At 35.5% G+C, this 16,394-nt stretch overlaps 3 protein-coding genes and 1 long non-coding RNA gene across 7 annotated transcripts in view; 1 reads left to right on the plus strand and 3 right to left on the minus strand.

Annotated features, from left to right (window-relative positions):
- Positions 1–446: 446 nt before the first annotated feature.
- Positions 447–3,229, minus strand: LOC110834301 (uncharacterized). 4 transcript variants are annotated; one of them, XM_022073302.2, is made up of 4 exons: positions 2,782–3,229; positions 2,045–2,272; positions 1,381–1,508; positions 447–776 (listed from the first exon to the last, which is right to left on the minus strand). In XM_022073302.2, exons 1-3 carry the CDS (start codon positions 2,941–2,943, stop codon positions 1,383–1,385), a joined length of 516 nt encoding a protein of 171 aa, XP_021928994.1. In that variant the 5' UTR covers positions 2,944–3,229; the 3' UTR covers positions 447–776; positions 1,381–1,382. The 4 variants fall into 4 exon arrangements, with proteins under 4 accessions (XP_021928994.1, XP_021928997.1, XP_021928996.1 ...); XM_022073305.2 differs by having other exon boundaries at positions 447–721; positions 2,782–3,228; XM_022073304.2 differs by having other exon boundaries at positions 447–729; positions 2,782–3,228.
- Positions 3,230–4,806: 1,577 nt separating this feature from the next.
- Positions 4,807–9,494, plus strand: LOC110834303 (uncharacterized). Its single transcript, XR_002544551.2, has 2 exons — positions 4,807–5,469; positions 8,194–9,494. It is a non-coding gene; the product is annotated as an uncharacterized LOC110834303 (long non-coding RNA).
- A 251-nt stretch (positions 9,495–9,745) lies between these two features.
- On the minus strand, positions 9,746–13,107 carry Pomp (proteasome maturation protein). The gene is made up of 4 exons (XM_022073306.2): positions 12,920–13,107; positions 11,317–11,414; positions 10,212–10,272; positions 9,746–10,085 (listed from the first exon to the last, which is right to left on the minus strand). Exons 1-4 carry the CDS (start codon positions 12,920–12,922, stop codon positions 9,822–9,824), a joined length of 426 nt encoding a protein of 141 aa, XP_021928998.1. The 5' UTR covers positions 12,923–13,107; the 3' UTR covers positions 9,746–9,821.
- Positions 13,108–13,756: 649 nt separating this feature from the next.
- LOC110834298 (vascular endothelial growth factor receptor 2) overlaps positions 13,757–16,394 on the minus strand; it is a 38,806-nt gene continuing 36,168 nt past the window's right edge. Inside the window, 1 exon segment of the mRNA XM_022073289.2 lies at positions 13,757–16,394. Within this exon segment, the coding sequence (XP_021928981.2) occupies positions 16,231–16,394 (164 nt within the window). The 3' untranslated portion in view covers positions 13,757–16,230.

Genomic DNA, 16,394 nt, shown 5'->3' on the forward strand with positions numbered 1-16,394 from the left:
GATAATAACAAACTGAATAAAAGCACTTCGAGAAGAAATTTCAAAGAGAACAAAGTGTGTAAAGATTTTGGAAAAAATTTCAATTTAGGTAAATGTGTGATTATGAAAATAAGTCCAAGATGGGGGCAATGAAAATATATAGAGTGAAGATCAAGGCAGCAAGCACCTATAAAACGTTGGTGAACTTCTACCAGACTGCATGGTGTAACATTGCAAAAGACGGCCATCTTCAAAGGCAGAATTGCAAATAAGGTTTTGAATATGAGCACAAAAGGAAAACATCGAAGGCAGAGAGAAACAAAAGATTAGGAAATGTTTCACAATGAGAAAGGAACAACATGGAATGAAACTGAGGAGGAGACGTGGAAAGAAACGGCCAGATGCGAGGCCTGGTCCGACAACTCGCATCTTAGGAACAAGATAAGAATGATGCCAATAGAAACATGTTTCCATTTTCCCACATTTATTTTATATCACAAACAAAACATTATGCATCTTCAGTAAAATAAACATACTGTGTATCAGGTTCACCCATCAATCCATCTTTTCCACAAACATGAAAAATCAGATTCGTCGATCCAGTCTTAAAGGCCTACAAGTCATGTCACGTAGTCTTGTAGATGGTTGACATTTTGAAGGAATGTTGCTAACTAAGAAGATTACATATTGTCTTCAACCCTGAAGATCGAGGTGATTTTTCTTCCAAAATATTGGTAACCACCTACAGGACTATAAGGGCATCACAATCCAGAAGATCATAACCGACACATCCACTACTGTAAAAACCTCAAATCTCACATTAAGACTTCTTTTCTGATCCTGTTTTATATTTCAAACATTCTGCTATAACTGAATTAATCAACTGATCATAACCTATTACTTCTAGTAATTACTGCAATATTATGCCAGCTATGCTAATGTTATTTAGGGTCTAAACCTCATTTATTTACTTTACTGCATTTTTAGAAAGGTAGCAAAGTTTGGTTTGTGAATCATTCAAGCATTATTATCCATAAACTACAGCTTACATGCAGTACAGCTGGGTGTGCAATGCACTAGCATGGCTTCTCAACTGTTAACCCCAGCAGCCTGTTTTAAAGTCTCTACCAGCATTAGAATATTGTTTATTTTATTTTAGGAACAGATAATCAATGACAACAGTCACAGCAAACACACACACAAAAAGTATCTGAATAGTGTGGAACTGGAATTGTTCAAACATGCTTAATACTTAACTTTCCATCGCCTTCATGGTAGAAATTGCAATTTTTTTCCTCACTCGAGATTTCAAAAAACTTCACACTTCCAATTTGCCACATTATACACAAACAATAACACTACTTATTCATATATTTTTTATAAAGAGTACTTTATCCTAACCTTTATTTTAAAAGAAGATCCATGTATGTTCCTGACACCAAATCTTCCTTCCTCACGCCCAAATCAGCCATCAGTGACTGAGCTATTAATTTCCCTTCGTCTAACGTCTGATCTTCAGAGAGAACTACCTATAAAAACAAAAATTATGTTAAACATTCAGCCATTCTAAGGAACTCCTTTTTACTCTTTTATCAGTTTTGGCACCAGTTTAAACTTCAACTGTGCAGTAATTTAGAGAATTTGGAAAACAGAAATTTTCTCACTTCTCGAAGGTGGAATATCAAAGAAAGACATTTCAAACAAGATTCTACTTAAGAACAGGAGGGGAGCAGTAATTTTCCAACAAGAGAAAGAAATGGTAAAACAATAAATGACAGCTGTGATGTAGTCCGATACAAAAACCATGAGTTTCCTTTAGTATGTTCTACAAGTTTATTTGAAGAGTAACATTACAGGGATGATTTGTACATGAAAAACATATTGAAAACCAAGTGTAGATGTCATATCAAACTGTTGGGTCCATAAATTTAATCTAAAAACAGTAATATACTTTTGTGTTTATAATACCATCAGTACAAATGAGCCATAACTGTAACCCCCTTGCTAATCATCTTTCATATAAAACTTAAAATAAGATTTATCATTTTGAACAATATGTACTAACTTCAAGTTCCATAAAATTTCCCAACTTTTCAACATAATCAATATGCACTCTTGTCTGTCCAACCATGAATAGCTGTCGTTTCTTTTTTACACTGCCCTCGACGCCTAGTGCAAAGCTGAGTACTGATGACATCTGAGAACCATTTGGAACACTGCATTTGTCATATTTACTCAACTTGGGGCCATCACTATCAGGCCGGTCATAAAATATAAGCTCTGCACTTCTATCCTGTAAAGCAGACAAAAGATGTAATCAGATCCATTTACTCGAAATGGAAAAGAACATATCAAAAGATAATGGGCCCGATTTATTAGACCATAAATTAAAAACTTGAAATAGTCTGTAATGAATGCCTCCAGTAATGGTTTTATTGGTGTTCCATCACAGTGTATTGGTTAGAAACCTTACTTTGTATTTGGGATTCCCCAGTTCAAACCCTGGATTGGAGACTGACTATCACAATTGTGGCGTTTTGTGGTGTTCTGAAACCTCGAGGATAAACTTCCGCTAATTTTAATCTTCACAGATGCCTTACTGGTACTACAACCACACAAAAATGTTTCGTACAATAATTTAAAACCACATAACCTCAAATTATACTAAATATATTAGCCAAAAGTGGTTTTGTCCATCGCGTTATCTTCCAGGAACACAACACCATGTTCGGCAAAGCATTATCGTATCAAGAGGAGTACATGAAAAAAAATTAAAAAGGACTGAATCTGTACACAACTAACCTCGAACGTCCGAAGTTTCAACCGTCCGCGTCCCTGAGGTATCCTGAAGAAAATATCATCTTGTTTAATCCACGTTCCTTCAGAGTTGCTTAATTTCTTAGCTTTACTCACAGTGTCACCTAAATCTCTAACCTTAGCCTTAATTTCAACATTTCGTAACATGTTTGTCACAATATTACACTATTCCTAAAGACAGCATGACGACCTGGTGTGGTTAAGTTTGATCAGTGTCAAGGAGTACTGTTGCCACAGATAACATATATACATTGCTCCATCTGTCTGAAGCATCCAGAAAAAGAACGGCCGTGGCCGAACACAGCATTAACCTGGGCCACCGTTCTCAACTTCAGAAAACCACCATCCTCTCCGCAAAGTCCAGATACATGGACCACTTTTTGAGTGAAGGCACTGAGATTGAGCTACACCCCAACAATATGAACAGGGAGGATGGCTTTCCCTTGAGCCAGTCATGGAAACCCCTCGTCCACTCTTTCAAAAAACTTATAAAACCCCCAATACAACAGCCCTGTCCCAATCTGGCCACTAAGCCAGCACAATGTCCTTTTCAGAACACTAACACAGCCCCTACCAATTCCTTATTTCTTCTTTCCAAACTCTGTTTAGCCCATTTTATCTGCTGTATATTTCCTTTTCTTAACATCTTAGCTAAAATTTCCTCATGTCTGGTTATCTTCCTGCTGGACCCTTTATTTATCCTGTCTCTTTCTTGCATGTCTTTTCCCCTTTTTGGCCAGGCCTAGGAACCTTTTTCCCCACTGGTCTGACCAAGGTACTGCCTTGACTGACTGCTTTATGTATCTCAAACCTATTTCTCATGCACAGCTTACTCCTTGCCCTGATGATGAAGGCAGCAAGAACCTCTGAAAAATCAGTAAACTTCTATCAGATTATATCTTGCTATAACCTAGAAGACAGCCATGTTTATACTAGTCACTGTTAAGAACCTCAAATCCTATTTATTCCTTTGTGTTTAAATTGTTTCGCAGACTTAAAATTTGCACAGTCTCTTTTCTGTAATAGTCTAATTACAGAGTGCAAAATAATCAAATTAAAACACCCAAAACTTTATGGTTCATTAGTGTCAATTGTGCTTTATGGAAATGGTACAATCAAGCCTAGACATTATACAATAGATATGACTGAATGGAATTATATTAGTGCTGACAAAACTCTGTCTTATAATATTCATTAACCAAATGCCACAAAAATAAAAATTCAATTTTAGTCTGATTTGGTGACAACAGGTGTGGCTACACTATTCCTATTTCATCAGGGCTTTCCAACTTCAAATCACTGCAGTCACAACATTCCATTAAGGCAGGGAGAAATTAATGTTTTCTAGGGCCACATCCACCCTTCCCAATCGACTCACAGGCTGGAAGATTATAAATGTGGGAAATTTATTGAAATGCTATGGCAGTTCATTAAATACCACTAAATTAGGTGTAATATTGTAAATAGGCTCACAAAATAATTTTAACAAAATCATTAATTTGTGAGATATCTGACAACTGCTTTTACTAGAGTAATCATTCAGTACCAGGTTTAATTTCTGTTGTTCAATGTGAGTGAATTCCTCAAAGTGTTCATCAGTTAGACTCATCCCAGTTCTTGATTTGATTTTCTTTATAAAGCTGAAGTTGCTCACAAGTATATTTCTAATTATTGTTTAAAATTTAGGGCATTAACATGATGGACCATGGGTTGAGCACCACTGCATTAAGGAATAAGATATACCACACTGAAGTACCTAAATATATATTCCTTAAAGGACCCCTAATATCTTTCATCCATGAGATAATTATTCATGAAACAGCAGAACATCAGTATGTTTTCCCCCAGAAAGTCAATAAAACTCTTCCTAAAAAAATGTTTGCAAACAATTCTTGTGACATTTGAATTCAAAATCAATGTTTAAAACCCATACTCATGATGGCCATACTGGACTTAACTTTATTAAACAACCTTTTTAAATTCTGAATAACCTCTTCAAGGCACCTTAGCAGTAAGAATGAAAGGTTGGTTTAAATTCCTTAGAATGAGTAACTTTTTTACAAACTTTGATAGAAATACAGAGTTCTTGCAATTTACATACTATTTTTCTGTCAATACATATTCTCTGCCCCATCACTAAATATATAATGAAGACATAACTGAATACAGATTTTAAACTTTATATGTAATTTTTTTGCACCACATATATACAAATCTACATTAAAAGTATTATTAGAAACATTCTATTTATTAACCAAATAAAATATCATTTTTGTTGATTGTATATCTCTGGAATGAGTAGTTGCATAAGAATTTTGATTTACACAAGAATATCAAAGTACAAAACATAAAATTATGCTGTTAAAATCAGATTTTAATGTGGTGAAACACAATTTTATTGTTAAATACCATTAAATAAAAGGAATTTTTCAAAATGTGCCATGTTGTGGCATACATTTTGTAATTTTAGATGGAAGCTAAGTAACCTATAACTGTGATCTTCACATGGAGTGCTTTCAAGGAGTGCTGTTTATCTCTACAAATATAACACTACTATCACATCTGACCTTTGCTCTGTATAGCAAAGTTTTAGATAACATTACCGATATGCATAATCTCTCAACACTGCTGTTACACATTCCCACAACACTGGAATCATTAATTCAAGATAATGTAAGTAAATATTCAGTAATGGTTAATGATTGTTTTATGAATAAAATCTGTTATGTTGAGTTATTTAATTACAAGAAGCTAGTTCACATCGACAAAACTATTTCTCTAGTTTGATACCACATCCAGACTGGTTATATAGTCCACTTAACCTTAAAAGCTGACTCACCTTCACTGAGTGCTGAGGCTAAGAATGTGTGGCTCTTTACCTCATTCCTACTACACACCTTCATGGAATAGTATTTAGGCAAAGCAAAACTTTACCTCTAATTTACGCACATCTCCCAAGTGGCCTCTATCCTAGGAGTCTACCAACTAAAATGCTGTATGCATTTCTTGTTTGTATTTTTCTTACAATTTATAAAAACTCATGGTACATTGTATCTAGAATGAACAAGGTGATATGCAATCTGGAGAAACTGGGATGTGGATAAATACAATGAAATCTTCCGCAGAGCAGTTTTGTCACCAGAAATGTCATAATTCAAACCCTATCTCTGTTTCCCACAATAAGCACCTGTCTCTGGTCTCATATGGCAAAAAGAATGCTAAAATCTGTTGTAAAGTGATTTACAGCTTGAAATGTTTAATAAATGCAACTACCTGAACAGTACTTTCATGGATTGATGCTATGATTGATACCTAACAATATCAGGCACTACAGTATTCTCTGAACATTTCTTTATATTGATAAAGGATGATGATAAAATCAATAATATAGGCTAAATTTTATGCTATATAAACCCCATTGGTCACAGCATTGCAAAATAATATCCAAACAAGTAAGAAGAATGGTGTTCCTGGTAGTTGTCTATGGTGAAATGTTCCTCTGATGCACTGATAACCAACTAAAATCCACATGGAATCACAACTCAGAAGACCACTACTAACATCTTTACCTGTGATAAAATCAGATCTTAAACAAAAATGGTATTTTTACATTTACCTAGCCTAAGGGTATGTCTACACTCGTGCGCTTTCATTTTCAACTTTCAATTCAACTTTCGTTTAGGGCATGCCTTTGTTGAATGTGTCAAAGGCATGCCCCTAGCTGTCCACACTATGCTGCCATTTGTCAGGCAATTCTTCTGAACAGGAGAGAGGAACATGGCAGACGCAACTTTACTTATGGGCATAAGTGCAGCATATTTAGTTATCGCAGGAAAAAGAAAAGAGCAACGGCGGCGACACATATGGATGAAGGATTATTTAAAGAAACGGAATTTTGGAATTCTGAAGGATTTGGAAGTCGATGAAGAGGTTCTATTTAGAAACTTTACACGAATGTCCAGAGCAAACTTCAACACGCTTTTGGAAATAGTGGCGCCGAAAATCGCAAAAAAGAACACTCACTTCAGAGAAGTGATACCTGTTGCGATCAAGTTAGCTATAACGCTGAGATTTATAGCTACCGGTGATTCGTTTGCGTCCTTAATGTATTTATTTAAAGTTTCCAAGCAATTCGTTTCAGCAATGCTTCGTTACTTTCCTTAGGTGTTATCGACTCTGTAATGAACAGCAGAGACTTATAGGCAAACCACGTGGAGGAGTAGTTATCTTCAGCGCCCGAACCACTTTTTCTTTTAAATACTTTTTGGCGTTCCTTAGAAAAATATGAACGCAAATATTTTATTTTGTTTTTCACACTCTTCACGTCGATGTTTAACTTGCTGCTCATCTCAGTCAAAGCATCGCTACGTTTTGTTTTATTAGTGTAGTCTCGATGGTTGTGGTCCCATAACAGTTGAAACGACCTGTAAATGTCGATAAACAACAAAGTCTCTTCTTCAGAAGACGCCATCTTGAGAATGAGACGCACGGCGTGTTGAACCAAAACCCACTCAGGCTGGGAACACATGCAATGAGGCATGCGCTGCTAAAACTGCTGCCGTTCAACTCTCTTCAGACATGCGTAGACGCATGCGTTACGTGCGCTATAACGCATGCCATTGACGAACGTAAAAGCGCACGAGTGTAGACATAGCTTAAGGTTGATGTAGCTGCAATTCCACAGGCATGTATTTGGGAGGTACCCATTACAAATCATTGCTGTACTAGCTGCTTTCATGACTGACATTTCTGTGCTTTCCCTCAGACTCTGTAGTTGTTGGAACAAGACAATCCACCTCTTCTGATATCCTTACCTATTCACCATCCAAGATCTCCCCATCTCATGACACTAAGTAACTTATGCAATCAAAACAAAATTGTTAAATAACCAAACATTAATCAATGGAAGAGGTTACTGTTACATTGAAGAAAGACCCCAAACATGATAGCGAAGGTAAAGGTAATGGTAGTTCTCCTTGGTGGATGTAAAGCTCCATGCATTCTTAACATCTGCTCTAAATGGAGGTCAGTGGTTAGGTTTCACACCCTGATCACTTTACCCCAAAGGAAAGAGCCTCATACCCACTGCATAGAAGGCTGGTTGGGTCCCAGAGCTGGACTGGTCTGCACCAAAGAGAAAAATTCTGCCCTTCTGGGGATAGAATATCAGTCAACCAACCCATAATTATGTCACTATACCGACTGAGCTATCCTATGATAGTAGAAACAAAATAAAAGTATTTTCAATCACAAGAAGTACCACAATCCCTAACCAAACTGAAAGAAAAACTAGACTTACCATAGTAGTTTCTTCATATACATTAGGAAAGTTTCACAATTTATTACATTTTTGTTATTACTGTGGATGAACTGCACACAAGTTAATGATTTCTGCAGGTGATGAGGAAGTGTTGAGACTTCACCCTGACTTGGCTGGGCACTTAGCTGATGAAGGGAAACTTACAAGAGATTCTTCTAAAGAACAGCAGAGTGCAGGGTTGGCTTGTTTTTTCTTCATCAGAATGCAAATCTTCAAAAAACACTGAGTTTCACTATAATATGGAATCAGTAATCTATTTTATATGTATTATATATATCTGTAAAATTATCATCCCACATTTTAAATGTTATGCACCCCAGTTTCTTTAGGAATAACAAACAGATCACTTGGGAAGTTTCAAGATCCATGGATTACCTGTTTGTCTCCACTTAAATATTACAGATATCAAAGTGTGCTGAGAACATACACATCTTAACAAGTCACATATGCAAACTAAGTTTAAAATCTGCAATGAGACATTAGTGCACTGGGGACAATATATAAACATACCAAGACCCAAGACACAATTTCTAACCTGGCTTTAAAAAAAAGTATATATCAAAGTCAAGGGTTAAATATAACAGCCTTGAAAATAAAACAGACACAAACTGTGATACACTATTAGAAACATAACTTCATTAGCTTTCAAACATCCAAAAACGGAGTCTCATAGCCATGTATAAAAATGCCACTGCAATTTTTAAGCACTGCTGTTGAATTTACTGGAAGACAAAGGATGCTAACATTTTTAATCATCCACAAACTTAAGGAATGTCACACATACATAACAGGTTGTCAGCTATGATCATTTACTGTGAAATAACCCAAATATTTTTCATAAGCATCAGCTTTTGAAATAACAAAAAAGTAGTGCTATAATGTGTAAACTAATGCTACAAGTAAATAATGTAATATACACAGTAGAAGATGGAGTGTATAGCTTCATTTTTCCTCTCATACTCACAAATACTGATATAATTTACATGTTAACTTCTCTTTCATGAATGTTTTTCAACCGACATGAACATATTTCCAAAATATCATAACAATTAAGTTATGTATCTTTCATTATCACTTCAGCATAAAACTTACCTAAATACACACAAGACTACAGTATGATCCAGGTATATACCTGGCCAACCATGGAAAAGGGGCATAAACTCTTGTGAAATTAGCATAAATAACTCAAAATCATGTCTGAAAAGCATGTCAGAAGGGAGGTAAAAAAGCTGAAGCATGATGAACAAGCAATTGCATGAGCATATGATGGGAATCACCATCTGTTACATTCACATGCTACAGTGTGACATTGCAACCATATGAAAGGCTGTATCACACCAAAGAAACATGAAAGGTGAATATAAATACTGTGATAATGTGTAGTACTTCATATACAAGAAAGAAGATGCCACTATGCACGCACAGAATTCCTCAACCACTTATGGTAACAGTTACCAACAGACTCAAAAATCTCATTTGAATATTAACCCACTGTTTCCCATGCTGAATCTGATATGATGCAATGCAACACAATCCAGTTACTCCATCAGGTCATATTAACAGTATGACCATTAATTAAGATATAAATGCCAGGCCATGCAAAATAAAACGTGCAAAGGACACAAAGGATTAAAATTCCCCAACCCTTAACTGTAATTTTATTACTGGATTGAAATACAACAAATAAATAAATCAAGCCTTACACTTAAAGAAAACCCAATTGTTTTTCAAGAACAGCATGTGGCTGTGCCATCTGTTCACGGAATTCTACTGTATTCAGGAAGTCCTCAAACCCCATCTCTTCATCACGACCCATCAGTATATCACTCATAAATCCTGAGCTTGGCAAGAATGGTAATCGTCCAATTTTATTTGCTGCCTGGAGCTCCATGGTGAGTTGTAATGGTGCATGAAGACCCTGAATGTTACGCAGCATCGCCATGTTCATCCGTTCTTTATTTTCTGCAAACTGACAAACACAAACAAGTACTACTATATGAAGAAAACACAATCTACATGTATCTACAACACTGGGATAATATTTCTTCAGAATAGAAGTGTGCATACATAAAGTCAAAGTGTTGGGTTTTTTTACCTTCATTTCTGACATCTGCAGAGGATGGGCTGGTGCCAACTTTGATTTTGTTCCTTCAAGCCTAAATAACAAAGTCAATTATAGACACATGAGTGACTGAAAAAGTGACTTTATTTGGCATGTGCAAATCATGACATTTATTTTTTTGAACTGAAAATACATACTTGTATCTATGATGGCTTAATGTAAATTTACATTTGCATGTATAATAGTGTACACATTTCTACCACCATTATTTTACTTTGTACAATGAAACCCCAATTTTACAATTTCTCAGTAAGACACATTTTTAACCCTGAAATGTTGACAACAGAAAAATATTTCATGATACATACATTTTTTCAGTTTTTTGTTGTAAAATATACAAGAACCTAGTCAGTAATATATCAATCCATTATCAATGCTGGTTTATGCATCAGTATTCCATTTATATCCTCAAAATGAGCCGGGATAGCTCAATCAGTATAGTGACTAGCTACGGGCTGGACGACCGGGGTTCGATCCCCGATGGGGGCAGAGGATTTTTCCTCTAGCCTCTGTGTCCAGATCGGCTCTGGGGCCCACCCAGCCTCCTCTACAATGGGTACCAGGGTCCTTTCCCGGGGGTAAAGCCGGCCGGGGCGTGATGCTGACCACTCACCCCCATCTAGTGCCGAGGTCAAGAAAGAGAGGAGCTATACCTCCACTCACCCCAAACGCCTACATGGCGTAGAGTGGGACAAACTTTACTTTACTTATTAGGAGAAATCAGAAGAGTAAATACACTATGCACATACATTTTCAGTATGTATAAATTTGCATGCCAATTGTATTACCACATTCCCTTACTCTTCTTAATTCACACTGTTTTGCCCGGTGTGATGTATTTCATGAAAGAAGTGTTGTACTTGTATGTGAGCATTCAACTAAGCTAAGATTTGATCAGTCTGGTATAAATACTCATCACACAGGGTAGGAGGATAATGATGATGATAAATAACAGATCTATAATTTCCAAATACTACTTAGTCTTAAACATATTATAATGAACTAATCTACAGCCAATTTCCAATAAGCAGCTGCAATTACAATTCTTAAATTAGAAAAGAAAAATGTTCTTACTTACCCACATGTCATAACATCAGGAACACCATATGTGCCCTCACTCAGTTCAATTCTCTCTGTGCCAGTGGGCTTGACTTTCAATGATGACAATCCAAAACTCTGAGTGTATGAAGAAGAAAAAAAGAAAAGAAAAAAGAAGACAAAAATTAAGTTTCTATATCTGAAATAAAATCCAAAGAACAGAATGCTATACCTTAGATAGAAAACAACGGCACGGTGTCCCAAATAAGTGGAGCAAATTCCGGTTATTTTTTCAATTTGTTTCTGTTCTTTAAGATTTGTCCCAAATAAACAGCTGTCCAGATTAACTGATGGCCCAATTAACCGGAATCTACTGTAATTCAATATGTTGGACATTCTACATGGCCCCATGAATAGTAAACTAGTCCACTGCAAAGACTCCTATCTACAGAACATACAAGACCACACACACACCCACTCCAAGAGTAGGATGTAACATGAATGCTAATCTTTGAGGTTCAAGACTATGTGTACCCTTGACTGTGCAGCCATAGTAATTGCCTAGACACGTGAAAAATTAAATATGGCAGCACATTTTGAGCCCATAAACATATACTCATGCCAAGAGCAGTAATTTAACCTGCAACTATAGTGTATAGGAGTCAAACAAGCAAGAAAAAATTTGCTTGGTTGGTGCATATGCAGTAATGAAGTAAAGATATAATAAAAAATGTATAAGCAGGCACCAGTGTCCTCCGTGGCAGATATCATGTTAAACACCTTAGGGAAAACTGAAGGACTGGGTCCAGTTCCTTATCCCGTCCACCTCCCATACTCTACCTCATTCCACATCCCTTTTCTCAGCATTCTATTTTCACATGCACAACAAATTACAGTTTTACCAACTGACATATTACTGAATGACATAGAAAACAAACATCACCCCCATGATTCTAAAAGAATGTGGTGAGAAGTGAAACAAGTATTGTATTGTAAGACTTGAGGTTCTCACAGCGGTGAATATGAAGATTTCTGTCTTCTGGGTTATTGCGCTGTGTAGTCTGGTCGATGTTAACCAACGTTTCAGAGGTCATACTGCCTCCGTCATCAGGGCGATGAATATTCATCGCCCTGATGACGGAGGCAGTATGACCTCTGAAACGTTGGTTAACATCGACCAGACTACACAGCGCAATAACCCAGAAGACAGAAATCTTCAAGTATTGTATTTATGCTGCAACATGTTTGCTTAGGCCTATGATCTATGGAATATAAATTCTATCCTATGTGGTGTACGGAGGGATACAGAAGAAAGCATCCAATGATATTTTCTGTTGAGATAAATTATAACACAATCTAACATCAAGTGGCAATGAAATCTGTGATAACATGATGTTTCAAAATTTATATGTCAATGCCACAATTTTATAGCTTGTTTAACATATATTGAAGTTTACGTGTGGCTTTATAGAATATGTACAAACATGGAACACCTAGTATCTATCACAAACAAGCTGAAAAAATCAGCCTCATTTAGGGCATATTTTGCAAGTCACTACAGCCCCATTGAAGCATTTTCTTTTCAATTTGTTTTGTGACTTAACTGTGATATTATAACAATGAAATTCAACTAAATTACCTACCATTTTGATTACGGCCTTCAGAGCACAGTTATGACTTCTTAAATTAATGAAAACAAACTACAAACGACGAAATATTACTAAACGTTAATAGTTCTCCTACCCTCGACGACAAATACAAGAATAATCGATCATAAAACTTATCGACCCTCACCAAGGAGTTACACCTTGCCGTGGTGCGATTGTCGATGGTCTGATGAAATAACCCAGTCGTCCGTAATTGATAGATTGGACAACTGCTACCATCTATAGGTTGTGATTGTAACTGCGTTCTTTTCAGGAAACTAATCGTCGCTTAGCACGTTAGAAATTTCGCTTTCTTATAAAGCTGTCCCACTATACACCAAGTAGGCGCTTGGAGGGAGGGACATATAGCTCCTATCCACTCTTAACCTCGGCACTAGCGTCACGTTCCGGCCGCGCTTCACCCCCGGGAAAGGACCCCTCTAACCATTGGATGAGACTGAGTGGGCCCCAGAGCCGGTCTGGACGCAGAGGCTAAAGGAAAAATCCTCTGTCCCCGTAGGGGATCGAATTGTCACAAAACTGATTGAGCTACCCTTCACTTTCTTATGTGGAACCAAAAGCTTAATTACTGTGTTTGCAACAACTCACCAATGGCTCCTATTCTGGATCAGATAATTCCATCTTATTTCATTCTTAACCTTTTTTGATGTTCTTTGTTTTAGCAAAAGCAAAAAAAAAAAAAAATCCTATATACCCAAAATGAATGTCTGCTAGGTTGTTGCACCGTGTAGTCTGGTAAAAGTTTACTTTCCCAATTTTAGTATTGTCAATGGATTAAAACAATGCAAGTATGGATCGGTGAAAAATAAACAATTTGTATTCATGGTTTAATGAAAATTAGCCATTCTGATAAAAGAATTGCTGATGATACACAAATATACAGAAAAGGTGATAACATTAATCTTTGTTTTTCCTTACCCAGGTATTAAGTACATTTTAATTTACAAATTAACATAAAGACAACATATTTATGATTGGAATGCATGAGTAACTACATGGCAAACTATAAGGATGATGGCGTCACATGATGACATCACTTTTTTGTACAGAATACAATGAGCTCAGCTCAGAATTCAAATAAGTTCAATTATGACACATCTGAAAATTTATCTAACAACAAAAGCAGGTACATTTTCTATTCATATATGCAATATATATAGGTAAAATATGGCAACATGAAAAGCAAGAAATACAATTTCTTAGCCAATTAAAAACATAGTTATATATGAATAAAGCAAAACTATATTCTTAATCCTAACATATTCATATATAGCACTGCATGTTACAACTTTCTGCTACATTCACTGTGACAAGAAACAGAAACAATATTGAAAGAAAGTCTGATTTAAAGTAAATCTTAAATTTAAAATTATTCCATATTGAATGGGTAATAATTTTCTGAATCTGACTAATTAAATGGTAAACAGGAAGGACCAAACTCAGTATCAAGAATCAATTATGGCATCACATGTTGCACAGGTCTACTTTAAAAATATAACTAAAACCGATGCAGAATTAATTTCATCGTAATACATTTTAGGATTTAATTCAGCCATTTTAAGAGGCCTGTAATCATACTCCTATTAACTAGAACTACATAACTACAATCCAAATGTAAATATAACTTAGACTACTGCAATTTGGTTCACTCAGTAACAAATATAATCCATGACATTCATTGCAATTACTAGGATAGTCTTCAATAAATTAAAAATTCAAATGTACTTTGTTAAATAACCCATCTGTTAAACTATAAAATTAGCCTGTAACATTATAATTTATGCATAGATACATGACAAATAAAATCAATTAATTATGTCTGAAATCAAGTATCTCTTCTTGTATTCCAAGCAAAATATCTGAGTCTATGGGCCAAAGCAAACTTCTCTGATGTCATTAGTGATGGTATTACATGGCACAACAACTCAAAAGACAGCCAACTTCAGACTCACCACCATGAAAACCTCAAATTGTACACATATTATATTACTGCTTTCTTTGTTTTGGACTTCATCCATTCTCTGGTGAATGCTTTTTGAGAAGCCTTAAAATTAAAGTCTGAAACAAAGAAAGCAGTCATGGAAAGTTGTTTGAAGCTATAAGTAATTTTAAATGGCATAAGGTGCCATCCCATTACTTCTGCTCTAGACCTGAAATGCCCAGTTTCTATTAAGCACCCATCTGTACTTGAAGCTGACAAACTGATTGCTGTCAAAAACAACCCAAAGTAGACCCACACAGAGACAAAATTCATATACTGCATTCTAAATAGGTAAAAATTTCTGATGGTTAATTTTAGTACTTACAAGAATATAAATGGCTCGGATATTTAAATAATGTAATCCATGCAGTTGGCAATGGATTCCTGAATAATGAAGTTGATAATGAATTAAATTCTTAACCTTAACATTGCATGCATACATCATAAAGTAACACTATTACAAATTAACATCAAAATCAATACACTAAAAATAATACAATTATTCAGCACAAAATATAACTACAAAATGTACAAGTTTAAACCTACAATAGCACATATACTAATCAACAAAATAAAATAAAATTACTTGCAAAAGTTGTAACTACAAAGTCTGTATAATGTAAGATTGAAGGAACACTAAAATAAAACACTCTTTGGCTCTTATTGACAAAAATTTGCTGGACAGTATGGTAACACTTCTTCCTGGATTATTTCTAAGTATGATGCATTTCAGCTTTGTCAAAGAACTTATAAATAATTTGAAAATATGTAGCTATCAGATTTTATTACAACAGATATTGTATAGTTATTTTGACATATTTTAATGGTTCCTTATCGACTAATGTTTTTATGCTTATAAATAACATGCCATATTACTTTAATTTCTGATAACTAGTATATTCCCTGGCACCTGTACTTTGTTTGTGGATAAATTTCTTGAAATCATTAGTTTTTACCCATTATTTCTTCTGATTAACCACCAACTATTTTAGCTACAAAAGACCACTTGTGCAAAAACTATTCCTCCACAGCATCTGAGCATTTGCAAAACTGGAATATTGTCTCTATGAAGAATACTTAAAAAATAGTGTATAAAAAGACACAAATTTTCCAAAATCTCAATTTCATTCTTCAATACAAATGTTTCACATACTGCAAACACATCACCCTTGCTGTTTCTAGGGCATAAGAGAGTGAAAATTCAAAATGTGTGTTTTAGAACAGAGATCATGTATATAGTGTACTGCTGGAGATTACTACCTCTAATCAAGGATAGAACACTGTATGGTAACAATAGCTGGCATATTTATAAGACACTCCACAAGTAAGTTACATACATGTCCAACCAGCCCCTATAAGGTAAGGCATTAATAATTTTTCGTAGTTCTTTCTTCACATGACAATCACCAGCATCAGAATAAAAATGACTGGAAGCATCAGAGATCTTACAATCATAACTTGGAATATTTA

This window comes from Zootermopsis nevadensis, unplaced genomic scaffold (genome assembly GCF_977971745.1).
Source record: "Zootermopsis nevadensis isolate Lab colony 2312 unplaced genomic scaffold, Znev_1.0 Znev_ptg000022l, whole genome shotgun sequence".
Classification (NCBI taxonomy): Eukaryota; Metazoa; Arthropoda; class Insecta; order Blattodea; family Termopsidae; genus Zootermopsis; species Zootermopsis nevadensis.